At 37.1% G+C, this 18,720-nt stretch overlaps 1 protein-coding gene across 1 annotated transcript; it reads left to right on the plus strand.

Moving 5' to 3' along the window:
- The first annotated feature begins 13,747 nt into the window (after positions 1-13,747).
- LOC111537187 (interferon alpha-14) lies at positions 13,748-14,740 on the plus strand. The gene has a single exon (XM_023203825.3). The coding sequence runs from the start codon at positions 13,812-13,814 to the stop codon at positions 14,379-14,381; it is 570 nt and encodes a 189-aa protein (XP_023059593.2). The 5' UTR covers positions 13,748-13,811; the 3' UTR covers positions 14,382-14,740.
- Positions 14,741-18,720: the final 3,980 nt, after the last annotated feature.

Consider the following 18,720-nt stretch of genomic DNA (forward strand, 5'->3'; position numbering starts at 1 on the left):
TAGATATAAGAATTCTTTTATATTGGTAATTGGTAATTTTATCAGATTTTATGAATATTGGAGTCTTATATTGATCCCAAAATAACCAAATTACTATAAACATTACTGATAAACTTCCTTCACAAAAGTAAGAAATTGCATCAAAGAATCTCTTTCTCAATATACAGTGACGAAAAAAAAATTGGTCAAAACCAGTTGAAAATACAGCATGAACCATAGACATTCAGGCAGCAAGAAAAAGTTCTGTGTAATTCATGAGTAAAAGGAAATTTAAGAATTTGCACAGAGATCCTGAATACAAAACTGACAAAATCACCTGTAATTTACATGAAAGAATTTGACATTAAAATTTCATTCTGCTTGGACGTCAGTGTGATGTTGATCAAGGCATCTAATCTCTTTGAGCCTTAGTTTTCTCATAAATAGAATGGGTTCAAACTATTTAGATACCTGTGAATATTAAAGGAACTCATGCAGTTTAAAGTACCTACCATAGTACCTCCCATTGAGTAAGGAGTTAAAATATGGGAGGTATTCCCCTATTTTTCTTCATTCAGCGGTAGATAAGAATATTATTTGTGTGTCTGTAAAATTCTTAGGAACTATGTCCTACCTTTCAATAACTGACCTCCCAGAAAGGCAACCTAAAAAACTATATTCTGTTATCTGTAGAGAGGCTGAAAAATGGTCACTCCTCATTTCAAAGAAATGTCCTATTTATATGCAGTCAGGGAATGGTGGCTTGTATAAATACCTGACACAGGAGAATAAGCATGTAGATTGAAGTGCAGAAAACACATGATGTTTATTTACTGATTCTGGAACCTGACACATTCCCTCCCTGGCTATCAGCATTCCAGGATGCACTCTTATATCACTAGGGATTCCTTCCTCTCCAGGGTGGATTCCCCATGGGACCCAGGTCATTCACTCCCTTCATTTTCCTACCCATTCACACAGCTGCTTTCAGTTCTGTTGTGCTTTTGACCTCATGGGTTCCCAAATGAGCAAAATGCCACAAATGCTAAGCAGAAGTGAAATAAAATTTCTAGGTTTTGCAAAAACATCTACAAGAGAGGTTTTCCTGAATTTCTGTTACTATAATGTAACAGTAGCTTAGCAAAAAGGAAAGAGAAAAGACAATCCAATTTATGTGTGTGCTCCTGAAAACCTCTCAGGGGAAGATGGCCAAAGGTGACAAGGGCAGCCACCAAGACTGGAGGGCTGATTTATTCAGAAACCCTATCACTTCTGGCGATTTATCTTTATGTGGAAAAAGGCTACTTCTTGGCAAGAACAGATTCAAATATTGTCATAAGCTTGTTTCCTACCCTGTTTGTTTCCTTACAAAGACAGTGACTCTCCAGCTTCAGGCAGGGCAGGGAATCCTTAGGATTGGCAGTTACAGAAACAGACAGGGTTGTACCTCTGCCTAGAGTCTATGGTGCAAGGCAGTCTACCCTCCTTAGAATCACCCCTTGTACATACTTTGGGACTCCAAGGGATAGGCAGAGCTGCCAATCTTGGCATGGAACTCAATGGTCATTGTAAAAATCTCATGTTAATAGAGGGCATTAAACTCTCAACAGTACAATCTTAGTTTCACAGATTCATTCCTAATATCAGACTTCAAATATTAACAAATAGTAGAATACTTTCACTGTTGCTTTGAATAATGATTTTGACATCTCTTTTACTTAGTAGTAAAAACACTGCCTAGGTAGCAAAAACCAGAAGTTTCCGGAAAGCTGAGGAATATGAAAGAATAGTGTCATTTTACCTGAGAGCTAGTATGACTTATTTATTCAAATATATCAAATTTGGTATAATTTTAGAGGCATTCTTATAATAGGCACCATATTTTTACGAAGGTATTTCACCAGGAAGTGCATAAATTGCTAAGATAGCTGGGAGGGAGGGCCTGCAACTGCAGAGGGGACTCGAATGTTTTCCTTAGGCTGTACACTCAACATTTGAATTGCTGCTTTCCAAATGGGAGTTGACCTGAGCTTTAGATAAAGTTCAACACATTTTGTCCTTTTTAGACTTCTTCTGTCCTCCAGAGGGGAGGTTGAAGAAATTTAGGAGGTGGACATGGCATAGCTTTCCACGCAGTATATGTGAGGGTTCTCCAGAGAACAGAACAAAGAGGATGGAGAGAGAGATTTATTTTAAGAAATTGGATCACATAATTGTGCAATCTTGGCAGATTCAAATCTGTAGGGTAGTCTGGCAGGCTGGAGACTGTGGACAAAGTGGCAATTGGAGTCCAAAGGTAGTCTGCTGGCAGAATACCCTCTTCTTCAGAGGAGGTATATCTTTCCCTATTAAGGCCTTTGACTGATTGGAGGAAGCCCACCCACATTATGGAGTATAGTCTGCTTTACTCAAAGTCTACTAATTTAAATGTTAATCTGATCTAAAACGTATCTTCACAGAAACACCTAGAAGAATGTTTGGCCAAACATCTGGGTGCCCTGGCCTAGGCAAGTTGACACATAAAATTAACCATCATACTGCCCCTTTCTAATTGATGTCCTAACATTTCAAATATTATTCCTCTTCCATTCTTTGATGGTAGTTTTTGTGTTTTATATATTTTACATAATTTTCCTACCTTTTTTATTTCTAGGTGAGCAAATCCTAAGATCAGGGTCCACTCCATCATCTTACTAGGAAAAGTCTCTGTAGCCATGCTCTGTTTCATAGGAAGAAGTTAGAAATATTTGTACATTAAAAATAACCACCATATTTTTGTAGTTTAGCTATTTTTCATGAGCTTACAATAATAGCCCAGGCCCCCTCTTTTTTATTTAAAATCTAATCTTATTGTCAAGTCTCCATTCCATCAAAATTTTATTATTATCTATGGCATAGAATGAGATTTTACATCGACTTCTGCCTTTATTCCCAATTCATCATTTTAGAACCACTTATGGAAAACTCCTTTCTGCCACATTAACATAATATATGTGTGTGTGTGTGTGTGTGTATACCCAAATCTAATTACTACACATAATTGCAAAGACTATATACTTTAAAAGTTGGTTTATCTAATATTCCCCTATATCACCCTGTTTCCAGCATTACTATTAAAGACTTGTTTCATTTTCTAGTAGGGATAGTTATGCCAAGAATTCTTCTTCTATACTTTTACATTATTATAATGTATTATTCCTGATTAAATTTATATTTTATCTACCATGTAGAGCATAAACTTCACAAAATATCACTGGCCCTTGAGGATGAACAAATAACCAAATTGCAATGAATACAATATTCTGGGACAATATCTTCATACAATGGAAGAGTAAAACTGGATCAAGGAATTTCTTTTCCCCAATATCTAAGGTAGAGAATAGGTGAGCACCAGCAAAAAATACAACATCATGCACCTGCACCAATAAAATAAAGACAAGGGAGCAAGACAGATGTTTAATTTCGGAGTCAAAGCACATTTTAAAACATAATAAAATTCTAAAATATGAAACTTTAAAAATTGTCCATAATATGCAATTCAGGACTCTACATTGTATCTTGATTCCGCCACCAATTATGTATAATCTTGGGAAATTCACTTAACTTCTCTGAGCCTCAGTCCCCTTAAGTAAATATAGGGTAGAAATATTCATACAGTTGTATTAAACAAACAAAACATTTTAAAGCACTTAAGAGTATTTGCCACTGAACGAGGGCTCAAATATGGTTATTTTCTTTTTTTATATAGATATAAATATCAGAATATTGAATTCTCCCACCTCCTTTCAGTAACATGACAGTCTAAACAACTGCATTCTAGGAAGTGTTCCTGAGAAGACTGAAAAATAGTCACCCTTCAGATGGAAGATTAGTCTGAATTGTATATTCAGTCAGGAAAAGGTAACTTGTAGAAATATCTGAAAGATAAGTTAGTCTCCTAAACTGAAGTAAAATAGACCTGCACATAGCACCCATTTTTCAAGTCTGATATCTGACGTGCTTCCCCCTTTCCTCCCTGTTTGTCTGGATCCCATTCTTCACTCCCATATCACGTTAGTTTCTGTCCTCTTTCTTTAGAAATCCCCAGTGTTCTCTCCTCTTCACTCCTCATTAACCTGCACTGCCTATTCATATAGCTGATTTCAGTTCTCTTGTGGGTTTTGTCCTTCAATTTCCCCTTAAGAGTACAAAGCCACTAATTAAAAGCAGAAGTTGAATGAAAGTTCTAGGTTTTTCAGAAACTCTTATATATACAAAATCTCTTTTTATTTTCATCTGATGAATATTTCCAGAAATGAGGGAATGCCCCTGTTACAACCATGTAACAGCAGCTGTAGGAAAATAAAAGGCAGGTTCCGTTTTACTTGGGGGCTATTACAACATTAACAGAAGCAGGCAGCCACCTACTGGCCATGACAGAACAAGATAGCAGCCAGGTCTGTGGGGAGCAGGCTTTTCTGTTTATGCAGAAGTGTGTTCCTGGCAGGAGATTTTTCTTCAGAGCTAAAAAGAGGCACTTTGCTGTCAGGAACTGACCCCAGTACTGAAATAAGCCCACTTCCTTAGGTTTTGTATCACACAGAGAGAAAATACTCCCAGCTTCAGGGAGGGCATGTTCTCTAAGGGCAATGAACAGCCATGAGGAGAGAGAAAGAGACAGAATGTTTCTCTTGCCTCCAGCCTGCCCAACCTCCCAGGGCCTCCTGTCTAATCCCTCCCACTATGTATTCTGCTACACTAGGAATCAGTACAGCCTGCAAATCTGGGTGTAGAACTGCAAGATAAACCAGGAAAAAAACCTCCTGTTTGAAGCTACATTAGCTCTTTCTTAAGACTAAGCTGCCAGTTTTACAAATTCCTTCCTATTATCAGATTCTGTCCCTTGACTTTATAATCAGGAGAAAATTCTTACTCTCACTTTGAATAATGAATGAGCTTGCATCAGTTCTACCTAGACTTAGTAGTTAGAGCACTAGCATAAAATAAAGGAATTTCAGAGATTACAGTGATTGCCAGTTGACACCCGTGCACTATCTATTTGGGTAGAATTGAAATATACTGAGGTAACCTGCTCAAAATTGTAATTGAAGAAGTTCCTCAGGAAACGTGTGTAAATTGGCCCCATGTGAATTTCTCAGGCAGCAGGGTGGCCCCTCCCCTCCCCTCCTTCCTTTCTTTCTTTTTCTTTCTTTCTTTCCCTTCCTTCCTTCTCTCTTTTTCTTTCCTTTCTTTTCTTCTCTCCTTCTTTCATAAACCTATCTCTGTCTTTGTAATTGCATAAAAACTTCAAATATTATGACCCCTTTCATTCTTTCGTTGATTTTCTTATGTGCTTTTTTTTTTTTTCCATTACCTTTTAGGGTGCAAAGATTTCATGACTTGGCTCCTTACTGGCACATTGACCTGGTAATCTCAATAGCCATATCTTGTTTTATATCTTGGAGTTACTAGTTTGTTATATATTCTAGAGTATTGGGGAACTGAGCAGCAGATCTGGACCGACCTGTGCAGGGGTGTGGTAGGCAGCGTGAGCGCTGAGCTGGCCGCCCCACCCACGTCCCACTGTGGACTTGATTTTACTTTTCTTACCCTCACCCCAGCCAAAGCACATCTAGTAGATCTAGAAGGGGTGTGGAGAGTAGGGATCAGTGCCCCCGTGCCTAGGGAGACAGGGCGAGGGATTACTATGTAGCAACAACTGGAGACAGCCATGTTTTTCAAGCCTCAGAAGCAAGGGTAGGAACTTGGCTTTGCTTCCAGCCTTCCTGCCAGGTGATTCATGAGCTGCAGAGGTCAATACCCATTGAAGCCTAATACAGCACAACCATGGTAAACGGAGACAACCCCTTTCCTTCTGAATGGAGGCACAGATGCACTTCTGCATTCTTACCAGCTCTTTGTTGTGCAGAATCTCATCTGTGCCTCTATTCAGAAGCTTCCAAGTTCTAATTCCACTAGAAGAGACTGCAGAAGGGACAGGACTCCCTCATTTTTTTTAGCAACCGAAAGTGCACATCATGAACTTAAAGACAGTCCTCAGGAGACTGAAAAATTCCAACAGGAGCCCTAAGTCAACTGTTCAAACCATTGTCATCAGAAGGAGAGAAGACTGAAGTGAATGCTGACAGCACATGTTCTCTAATAGAGATGTGGCCAACATCAGTGTCCCCAGCATGGGTGACCTTGATGCTCTCTCAACTTGAGAGAATTGAAAGTGGCAAGAGTTACTCCAGTGCCAGCTGCAAACCTCTACTTCCTCCCTAGGGCCCAGCACGTCATCCCAGTGCAGGAATCTCATGAATTTTGGTCATGATGGAGACTTTGTTAAAAACAAAACAAATGAAACAATACCTTAACAGAGCAGACATAGGCAGGTGTTTGAGTACATTTACTAGCAAGAGAGGGAGGGGACAGAGCCTTCCCATGAGGGCAGGTATTATTAATGTCAACATTGCAAGATCACAATTTCTAATGAAGCAAAGACCTTTGCAAAAGTCAACCTTGACTTGTTCCTGATCTTAAAGGAAAAGCTTTCCATTTTTCATCATTGAGTACAATGTTAGCTGTGGGATTTTTATATATGGCTTTTATCATTTTGAGGTAATTTGCTTCTATTTCAACTTCATTGAGTGTTTCTATCACGAAAGGGGATTGAATTTTGTCAAATGCTTTTCCTTCATCTGTTGAGATAATCATGCATTTTTTTCTTCATTAGTTAATGCAGTGTGTTACATAGATTGATTTTTCATGTATTGAGCTTTGTATTCCAGAACTAAGTCCCACTTGGTCATAGTGTATAATCATGTTAATGTGCTATAGAATTTGGTTTGCTTGTGTTCTGTTGTGGATTTTTGCATCAATATTCAACAGGGATTTTAGTCTATGGTTTCCATTTCTTATAGTATCTTAGTCTGGCTTTGATTTCAGAGTAATGACAGCCTTATCAAATGATATTGGAAATCTGCCTTCCTCTTCAGTGTTCTGTAAGAAATTGAGAGGAATTAGTGATACTTTTTAAAATGGCAGGTAGAGTTCTGCAGTGAAGCCACATGATCATGGGCCTTTTTGTTGGTGGGGTGGGTAAGTTTTTGTATATTAATTAAATCTCCTCACAAGCAGTAAGTTGGTTCAAATGTTTTATTTATTCATGAATTAGTATGTTTCTAAGAATTAATCAATTTCTTCTAGGTTATATAATTTGTTGGTGTTTAATTGTTTATAGGACTCTTTTGTGAGTCTTAACGTTTTTGAGAGGTGACAATGTGCTAGCAGCCCTTGCTCTCGGCGCCTCGGCGTTCACTCTGGTGGCACTTGAGGAGCCCTTCAGCCCGCCACTGCACTGTGGGAGCCCCTCTCTGGGCTGGCCGAGGCTGGAGCCAGCTCCCTTTACTTGCCGGGAGGTATGGAGGGACAGGCGTGGGCGGAAACTGAGGCTGCACAAAGTGCTCGCAGTCCAGTGCGAGTTCCAGTGGGCTATGGGGAGCGGGGGTGGCACAGGCTGCACTGCCAGCCCAGGGCAGTGAGGGGCTTAGCATCCCAGCCGGCAGCTGTGGAGGTTGCACCTGGTCCCCCAGCACTGCTAGCTGGCATGCACCGTGCTCGAATTCTAGCCGGGCCTCAGCTGCCTCCCCAATGGGCAGGGCTCAGGACCTGCAACCCGCCATGCCCCAGCCTCCCCCCACCACTGTGGGCTCCTGTGCCACCCAAGCCTCCCTGACGAGTGCCACTCCCTGCAGTGCCCAGTCCCATCGACCACCCAAGGGCTGAGGAGTGCAGGCAGGCTGGTGCAGGACTGGTGGGCAACTCTGCCTGCAGCCCTGGTGCAGGATCCACTGGATGAAGCCAGCTGGGCTCCTGGATCTAGTGGGGACTTGGAGAACTTTTATGTCTGGCTAAGGGATTGTGGATGCACCAATCAGTACTCTGTGTCTAGCTCAAGGTTTGTGAATACACCAATCAGTACTCTGTATCTAGCTAACCTAGTGGGGACTTGGAGAACTTTTCTGTCTAGCACTCTGTGTCTAGCTAAAGGATTGTAAACGCACCAATCAGCACTCTGTGTCTAGCTCAGGGATTGTAAATGCACCAATCAGCACTCTGTCAGAATGGACCAATCAGCTCTCTGTAAAATAGACCAATCAGCTCACTGTAAAATGGAACAATCAGCAGGATGTGGGTGGAGCCAGATAAGGGAATAAAAGCAGGCTGCTAGCCCAACCAGCCCTAACCATCTGGCCTCCTCTTGCACACTGTGGAAGCTTTATTCTTTTGCTCTTTACAATAAATCTTGCTACTGCTCACTCTTTGGGTCCACACTGCCTTTATGAGCTGTTAAACACACTTATGAGCTGTTAACACTCCTGAAGCCAGCGAGACCACCAACCCACCGGGAAGAAGGAACAACTCCAGATGTGCCGCATTTAAGAGCTGTAACACTCACTGCAAAGGTCTACATCTTCACGCCTGTCAGCTAAACCACGAACCCACCACAAGGAAGAAGCTCCAGACACATCTGAATATCTGAAGAAACAAACTCCGTACACACCATCTTTAAGAACTGTAACACCCTGAGGGTCCGCGGCCTCATTCTTGAAGTCACCGAGACGCAGAACCCACCAATTCTGGACACATTTTGTACCATCAGTTGTAATCTCATCTCTTGAATTTCTGACTTTTGTTATTTGAGTTATGTCTCTTTTTTCATAGTTAATCTAGTTAAGGGTTTGTAAAATTTTCAAAAATCTAACTCAATTTTATTAATTTTTTTCTGTTTTTCCATGCTCTGTTTCATTAACTTTGCTCAAGTCTTTATTATTTCCTTGCTTCTCTTAGCTTTGGGTTTAGTTTGTTCTTCTTTTTCCACTTAGAGTTTAAAGTTAGGTTGTTGATTTAATCGCTTCTGTTTGTTTTTATAGTTGTAAAAGTGTATGTAAAAGGGTATGCTTTTACAGCTGTAAATTTTCCACTTAGTACTGCTTTCACTAGATCATGTATATTTTGGAATGTTTTGTTTAAATTTTCATTTATCTTAATGTTTTAATTTCCTTTTTAAATTTGTGATCCTTATATTTTTATCACATTTAGATATACATGTGTTTTCTTTCTGTTCCTGTGCATTGGGATGCAAAATCAGACCACTTTTACTCTCTAAAAAAATGTGAAATGAAGAAAGAAAGATCTGGTCTTGTGAATGCTATATGGAAACACTGTACATTTCATTTGTTCTGTCATGCTCACCTCCTTTCATTAATATAAAATTGAATATATGAAGGAAAAGAACCTGGGGTAGAAAAACAAATTTGCACAGTAAAACACCACATGAAGAGAGGTTATACATAATTTCTCAATAGAATCTCAAGTGAACAAAGAAAAAAAATGCTGCTTTCCCAGTGTTGGATAGACTAAGAAAAATAGCTTGCTCAGAAATAGTGAATATTCTCAGGATGTGATGATTAGAATGAACTCTAAAATCTAATAAAAATGATTGGATAAACTAGTAAAAGTTATCAATTTTTGCAAATTACATTTCTGAACAGAAGACTCATCTATTAAAGAAATTTTTGTGCCAATTTCAAAACTTTGCACATTTTAATTGTTTTAATTATACAAAGAGTTTATTTTAATCATCAAAATAAGGGATAATAACATTTATTTGATTTATAAAAATCTGATTCTCCTGTGGAATTAGTGAGGTCCTGAAGGAGATAAGGCAGGCCCTATGTGGCGGTACTATCAGTATACCAAAACTTGTTTGGCATTTTCTGTTTATTCTTAAACTCTCTCAAACTCCTGATAATTTGCCCATTTTCTAATCACATTATTATTACTTTTTTGCTCTTGAGATGTTTGAGTGCCTTGTGTATTCTGGATACTAATTCCCTTTGGAATTAAATGGGATTAACTCCTGATTCCATATTAATCAAGCTACACTTTGTCACTTCCGAACAGAGGGTGTCACTAGAGATGTGAAACCTCAGGATTTTGAGGTGAGATGGTACTGTGAAAAGGATGAAAATAATGTTGGTTTTGTAATTTAAATTCCCACATCCATTATACCTGAATTTAACATGGATTTGCACTACAAATATTGACACCAACTGAAAGAGTCATACTTAGTAAGAAAAGAAGATATGTTTTCCAAAAACATGTCCTTTTGAACACATGAAAATCTAGATGACCTAGTGTTTGGTGATAACTTTAGATAAAATACCAAAAGTATGATTCATTTAAAAAAATGATACATTGGATTTTATTACAAATAAAACTTCTGCTTTGCAAAAGACACTGTCATGAGAATTTGAAAAGCCACATACTGGGGGAATATATTTGCAAAGACATCTGATAAATGGCTGTTATCCAAAATATACAGATAATACATATACATACACAATGGAGTACAATTGACACATTAAAAAAATGATATCCTGTCATTTGAAACAACATGGGTGGAACTGGAAGTCATTGTGTTAAGTGAAATAAGCCAGGCATAGAAAGACAAACTTCACATGCTCTCACTTACTTGTAGGAGCTAAAAATTAAAACAATTGAACTCATGGAGATAGTGAGTAGAGGGTAGTTACCAGAGTCTGAGAAGGTTAGTGGAGGAGGAAAGAGGGAAAGGCTAAGGGATACAAAAATGCTGTTATATAGAATAAATAACATCTAGTTTGATAGCATAACATTGTGACTATAGTCAACAACAATTTTTTGTACTTTTAAAAATAACTAAAAGAGTAGAATTACATTATTTGTAACACAAAAAAAGGATAAAACTTGAGGTGATTTACCCATTTACCCTGATGAAATTATTACTCATTGTATGCCTATACCAAAACATCTCATGTATCCCTTAAATATATACTTCTACTATATACCCAAAAAATTAAAAATTAAAAAACATATATGTGTGTGTGTGTGTATACACACACAAAGAATACTTAAAACTCAGCAATAAGAAAACAAACAACCCAATTAGAAATTAGGAAAAACCTCTGAATATACTCCTAACCAAACTAGATATAAAGATGGAAATAACATATGAAAGTATGCTCAGTGTCATACACTACTAGGGAATTGCACATTAAAATAATAATGAGATACCACTACATACATATTAGAATGGCTAAAATCCAAAACTTTGACAACACACACAGTAAGTTGGGAGCAGTGTCCTTTGAGATTATCAGTTCCCTTGTTTCTTCTAAGAGACATGATAAGAAAAACATTGACCTGTTGAGTTTATGTATACATTAAGGGAGAGCTTCAGAAATAACACTTAACCATTATGTGGAGAGTATACTGTAGTCTTTTAAATTTGCCTTTTTAATGCACAAACTCATGCAATTGGTGTGTGTCCCATGGCTCTCTGTGAAGGCTGTATTCAGCAAAACAAAAAAAACACACCCTTGATCAGGAATGATTACTTTTCTTCTATGCCATGATCATTTGCTGCCTTTGATCTACATCCGTTCCACTTTCTTGCTTCTTTTCTTCTCCATTCCTTAATCTCTATCTTGGCTGGGCTGAATGTGTGTAAGTTGCTTTTTGTCCTTGTTTTTTCCCATTAAAATATTGCTTCCTTTTTATATTTTTATCACATTTAGATATACATTTGTTTTGGGGTTTCTTTTGTCCCACTTCTTTAGGATGCAAAAAGTGGATAACCTTTGTTTTCAATAAAAATGAAAATGAAAATGAGAAATAAAGGTTTCTGGTGTCCTGCATGTAAAACAATTGTACAACACATTTATGTTATCACATTTACATCCTATTATGGACATTCAGGACAAAAAGGATTTCCTTTAGTTTGATAAAAATGAACTAGAATTGGAACATCTGCAGGTCTTTGGAAATTTAAATTTTAGTGCCAAAAAATTTGTTTAATCAAATTAATGGTTTTTTCTCAACTACATATACTCAATCAGTATGATATTGCTCCTAAGGGTGTAAAAGTTATTTCCGAGTGTGGTAACAAATCTCAGGCATTTTGGTGATTGGTAGCACTCTAAAACTCAACTCTATCTGACAGAACTTTATTCCTTAGTACTTTTTTTTTTCCCACTGGGTTTTCTTGTGTATCACATGAAAAGCACTGACATTGAGTTCATGGAAGATACACACAAGGTGTATAAGATCAGCGTTACACACCTATGTCAAATGGGTGCTGTGATTGGAGGAATTTCTAAGGTTTACTAGATGTCAAAGTCATATCATCTCAGATGGCCTCTGTATACATATGGGCTGTCATCAGCCATCTTATGAATGTTGCTTATATTTAATCCTTAGCATTTCTGACTGTGTTGTGGGATTTAAGAATTAAATGCAAATACTTTATATTTTATTATTTAATTCTACTAAAGGTGTTCAAATACATCAATAATTATGTCAAGCACTGAAGAGAAAAATATCTAGACAATATTTGGATGAATATCTAGCAGCTAGTGAAGTTAAACATTTTCTAACATGAAGGAAAATTAAAAGATAAATAGACTAAAAGAAAATGTTAAAAAATTAAATTTTAATAGTCTTTAGCAGTTTTAAATGTTTTTTTGTTTTTTTGTTTTTTTTTTTTTTTTTTTTTTTTTGAGACGGAGTCTCGCTCTGTCGCCCAGGCTGGAGTGCAGTGGCCGGATCTCAGCTCACTGCAAGCTCCGCCTCCCAGGTTCACGCCATTTTCCTGCCTTAGCCTCCCGAGTAGCTGGGACTACAGGCGCCCGCCACCTCGCCCGGCTAGTTTTTTGTATTTTTAGTAGAGACGGGGTTTCACCGTGTTAGCTCGGATGGTCTCGATCTCCTGACCTCGTGATCTGCCCGTCTCGGCCTCCCAAAGTGCTGGGATTACAGGCTTGAGCCACCGCGCCCGGCCTTAAATGTTTTAAAGTATTTTATTGTATTAGGTATTATTATGTGTTTTTATAATTTGTTAATTTGCTGATGTAATTGAACACATTACATTTTATATAGGTAAATAGATCACTTTAAAGACACAAACAAATTGAGTTAAATGCCCATGGGTTTTAAATTTAACTATTAACTTTTAGCTTACAAATTTCATTTGGTCCTTTCCTTTTCCTTCCCTTTTCCTTTCCTTTTCCTTTCCTTTTCCTTCCTTCCTTCCTTCCTTCTTTCTTTCTTTCTTTTTTTTTTTTTTTTGATGGAGTCTCACTCTGTTGCCCAGGCTGTAGTGCAATGTTGCAATCTCAGCTCACTGCAACCTCTGTCTCCCGAGTTCAAGCAATTCTCCTGCTCCAGCCTCCCGAGTAGCTAGGATTACAGGCACCTGCCACCATGCCCGACTAATTTTTGTATTTTTAATAGGGATGGGGTTTCACCATGGTAGCCAGGCAGGTCTCGAACTCCTGACCTCATGATCCACCTGCCTTGGCCCCCCAAAGTGCTGGAATTATAAGTGTGAGCCACTGGGCCCGGCCCATTTGGTCATTCTTAACACTAAGTTGAATGAAAAGATTAAATTTTACACTCCTTATAAATAGATATGTAGAGTACCTCAACAAATATATGGTGTGTCCCTGTTATTAAAACTTAATGGGACTTTGAATTAGAAAGAAATTTCTAAAAAGTCTATGGGGCAGGGAAAGAGGAGGTAATAATGAAAATAAAAGTGGTTGAGAAACTGCTCTATACCCATGTAGACATTACACAAAGGAAAGCCAAAAGGGAAGTAGAAAGAAACATGAAGACGTTCAGAAAATGGAAGCTAGTATGTTCCCTATTTAAAACCTATGCACAGAGCAAGGTCTTCAGAAAACTTACAGCCCAGAGTTCAGGGTTACTCCTCATCAACCAGCCCAGCAGCATCTTCAGGATTCCCAATGGCATTGCCCTTTGCTTTAATGATGGCCCTGCTGGTGTTTAGCTACAAGTCAAGCTGCTCTCTGGGCTGTAATCCATCTCAAACCCACAGCATGAATAACAGGAGGACTTTGATGCTCATGGCACAAATGAGGAGAATCTCTCCTTTTTCGTGCCTGAAGGACAGAAATGACTTTGAATTTCCCCAGGAGGAGTTTGATGGCAACCAGTTCCAGAAGACTCAAGCCATCTCTGTCCTCCATGAAATGATCCAGCAGACCTTCAATCTCTTCAGCACAAAGGACTCATCTGCTGCTTGGGATGAGACCCTCCTAGACAAATTCTACATTGAACTTTTCCAGCAACTGAATGACCTGGAAGCCTGTGTGATACAGGAGGTTGGAGTGGAAGAGACTCCCCTGATGAATGAGGACTCCATCCTGGCTGTGAAGAAATACTTCCAAAGAATTACACTCTATCTGATGGAGAAGAAATACAGCCCTTGTGCTTGGGAGGTTGTCAGAACAGAAATCATGAGATCCCTCTCTTTTTCAACAAACTTGCAAAAAAGATTAAGGAGGAAGGATTGAAAACTGATTAAAAATGGAAATGATCCTCATTGACTGATACATCATCTTACACTTTCATGAGTTCTTCCATTTCAAAGACTCATTTCTCCTATAACCACCACGAGTTGAATAAAAATTTTCAAATGTTTTCAGGAGTGTAAAGAAACATCGTGTTTACCTGTGCAGGCACTAGTCCTTTACAGATGACCATGCTGATGTCTCTGTTCATCTATTTATTTAAATATTTATTTATTTAACTATTTTAAAGATTTAAATTGTTTTTTATGTAATATCATGTGTACCTTTACATTGTAGTTAATGTAATAATATATGTTCTTCATATTTAGCAAATATATTAATTTCCATTTTCACTAAATTTTTACTATACAAATTTTCTTGTGTTTGTTTATTCTTTAAGATAAAATGCCAAGCCTGACTGTACAACGTGACTTAAAAATAGATGATTTAATTAAGTTACCTATCATAATTTTATTGAAGTTATAGAAAAATACATTTTTCCATACCAGGTTATATGTTGCCTTCAGGATATAAACATGAACATAAAAACTACAGTTCCTGTTCTCTTGTATCTTTGACTTTCGTCCAGAAAGAAATCTAAAAATAATAATACTGAATTAATATCAGTTATGCTAACTGCTGTATTGTGAGGAAATAAAAAAGCAATGAATTCCTCTTAGCAGAAGGTAGATTGAGACATGTCTGGAATTAAAAGAAGAGATATTCTCTATAAACTGACTTTCAAACATGTAATTGAAAATGTACATTGCTAGTCAGATATATGAGTTTGCAGTTTCCAAGGAATATGATGTCTGGAAGTTCCTAACTGGCAATGGAAAGGCCAAAAATGAAGGCTGTCATTTGGGGAGCAAGTGGAGAGGGAAAAAAAGACTTAAACTGGATTCTGAGGACTTTCCACGATTTTAAAGTAGGGGAACAGAAGAGACACAAAGAAAACAGAGGTGGAATACCTTAATATCAGAAGGACAAGAGGGAATGATGATAAAAGCATATTTAGAAAATAAATGTGCTTAGAAAAAGAATCAATAGACTTATGGAAAATGTGAATTAAAACTGAGCACTACAGCAAGAAAAGAGATGGCAGTGCAGAGCTTACTGAGAGCTGGATTGATAGAATTAATCAGCAGAAGCCATTTTGGGGTAGGTAGAAGAATGAATGAGAAAAGAAAAATCAAGATAACACATATAGAAAATTGTGGGAGATCTGCCTTTGTAAAGGTGGGAAGTAATAAGTTGGACTCCAAAAAAATGTGGATTATCTTTTATCTGCATAGTGTTTCCCTTTTGAAAATATATGTCACTGAATAAATTTCGTAAATGTGATTCATTGGTAAATCACAGTAATACATTTAATACTTTATATATGTAAAGCATAAAATATAAAATTAACAATAGTAATTAATCATTATTTTGATTAATACTCTGTTAATTGTCAGTAAAAACTGACACATTTGTATCATAAAATAAAATCGGAAACTGGAAAAGAGAATCTCTTTCTCAGTACTTTGGGAATGGGGAAAGGATTCCCTGTTTAATAAATGCTTCTGGGAAAACTGGAGAGCCATATGCAGAAAACTGAAACTGGACCCCTTCCTTACACCTTATATAAAAATTAGCTTAAGATGGATTAAAGACTTATATGTAAAACCCAAAACCATAAAAACCCTAGAAGAAACATAGGCAATAGCATTCGGGACATACGCATGGGCGAAGATTATATGATGAAATCACCAAAACCAACTGCCACAAAAGCTAAAATTGACAAATGGCATCTAATTAAAGAGCGTCTGCACAGCAAAAGAAACTATCTATCATCAGAGCAAACAAGTAGCCTAGAGAATGGGAGAAAATTTTTTCAGTCTACCCATTCGACAAAGGTCTAATATCGAGAATGTATGAAGAACTTAAAAAAATTTACCAAAAAAAAAAAAAAAAAAAGGCCCATCAAAAAGTGGGCAAAGGACATGAACAGACACTTCTTAAAAACAGACATATATGTGGCCAATAAACATGAAAGAAGCTCAACATCACTGATCACTAGAGAAATGAAAATCAAAACCACAGTGAGATACCATCTCATGCCACTCAGAAGGGCGATTACTAAAAAGTCAGGAAATAACAGATGCTGATGAAGCTGTAGAAAAATAGGACAGATTTTTTTACTTCTTCCCAAAATGCCAAAAATATCTATTGGGGAAATGGATCTGTGGTTTTCTTGTAGTATCCCTGTGTGGCTTTGACATCAGGGAAATGCTTGTCTCGTAAAATGAGTTTGAAAGTATTCCTTCCTCTTCAATTTTTTGGAAGATTTTGAGAAAGATTGGTGTTAATTCCCTAAATGTTGGATAGAATTATCCACTGAAGCCATCCGATTATGTTTTGCTGTGGTTGTTGTTATTGTTATTGGGAAGTTTGATGACTGATTCGATCTCCTTACTAGTTATAGGTCTAGTCAGATTTTTTATTTATTCACGATTTGGTCTTGGTAAGTTGTTTGTTTCTAGGAATTTATATATTTCTTATAGGTTAATCAATTTGTTGGAGTATAATTGCTCATAGTAGTCTGTTATAATCCTATTTATTTATTTATTTATTTATTTATTTATTTATTTATTTTGAGATGGAGTCTCTCTCTGTCCCCCGGGCTGGAGTGCAGAGGTGAGATCTCCACTCACTGCAAGCTCCACCTCCCGAGTTCAGGCCATCTCCTGCCTCAGCCTCCTGAGTAGCTGAGACTACAGGCATCTTCCACCATGCCCGGCTAATTTCTTTTTGTATTTTTAGTAGAGATGGGGTTTCACTGTGTTAGCCAGGATGGTCTTGATCTCCTGACCTCGTGATCCGCCTGCCTCGGCCTCCCAAAGTGCTGGGATGACAGGCGTGAGCCACCGCGCCCGGCCAATCCTTTTTACCTCTATGCCATCAGTTATGTGTCCTCTGTTATTTCTGATTTTTATTTGATTTTTCTCTACTTATCTCTTAATACACTTAAGGGTTTGTCAATTTTGTTGATCCTTTCAAAAGACCAATGCTTGGTTCCATTGATTTTTTAATTGCTTTCCTATTCTGTATTTTATTAATTTCTTTATTAATAAAATTTCATCTTTCTTATTTTCTTCCTCTTCCTAGCTATGTGTTTGTTTGTTCTTTTTCTACTTCCTTAACTTGTAAAGTTAGTTCATTGGTTTGAGGTCTTTCTTCTTTTTTAATATAAGCTTTTATAGCTTTCAGTTTCCTCTTTAGCTCTGTTTTCACAGCATCACATACATTTTGGTATGTTGTGTTTTCATTTTCATCTCACTGAAGATATTTTCTAAGCTCTTTTGTCTTTCTTACTTTCTTCCTCTTCATAGCTATGTGTTTATTTCTTCTTTTTCTAGTTCCTTAACTTTTAAAGTTAGTTCATTGGTTTGAGATCTTTCTTCCTTTTTAATATAAGCTTTTAAAGCTTTCAGTATCCCCTTTAGCTCTGTTTTCACTGCATCACATACGTTTTGGTATGATGTATTTTCTTTTTCATCTGTCTCAAGATATTTTCTAAGTTCCCTTCTGGTCATTCTATTTTTTATTATACTTTAAGTTCTAGGGTACATGTGCAAAACGTGCAGGTTTGTTAAATAGCTATACATGTGTCATGTTGGTTTGCTATACCCATTAACTCATCGTGTACATTAGGTATTTCTCCTCTTACAGGTTTATCACATTTACACATACATTTGTTTTCTTTTTGTTCCCACAAATTAAGATGAAAAATCAGACCACTTTCACTTTCTAGGAAAAGTGAAGTGAGAAATATAAATATATTTGTTGTTGTGAATGCCACATAGAACCACTGTATAGACCATTTAAAAATTGTATTTATATTGTTTCATCGACACTAACCTGAATATGAAAATCAAAGAAATCAAAATACAAACAAATTTTCACAGAAAAATACTACATAAAAATGCATATGCAAAAATTCCCAATCAATCTCAAGTGAAAAAAGAAAAAATACTCTCTCCCCCAGTGTTTCAAAGACTAAGAATAATAACTTGGGCAAACTTGCCTGTATTCTCAGGGTCTGATAATAAGGATGAGTCCAAAATTCAATAAAACTTGTTGATTGAATAAACTACTAAATTAATGTACAAAATATACGTTTCTGAAATGAAGACTCCTTTGTTATGGAAACCCCGGGGCACATTTCACAACGTAGAATATTTTAATTGTTCAAAGATATGAAGAATTTAAATGAATCATTTAAAATAATGAATAATAAAATGTGTTTGGTCATTTTCTAAAATTGATCCATTTCATAATCTCTACCTTTATATAAACA

The sequence above is a fragment of the Piliocolobus tephrosceles genome, chromosome 14 (genome assembly GCF_002776525.5).
Source record: "Piliocolobus tephrosceles isolate RC106 chromosome 14, ASM277652v3, whole genome shotgun sequence".
Classification (NCBI taxonomy): Eukaryota; Metazoa; Chordata; class Mammalia; order Primates; family Cercopithecidae; genus Piliocolobus; species Piliocolobus tephrosceles.

Excerpts from the sequence above, each read along its gene's own strand:
- LOC111537187 (XM_023203825.3), top strand. The coding sequence starts at position 13,812 with ATGGCATTGCCCTTTGCTTTAATGATGGCCCTGCTGGTGTTTAGCTAC.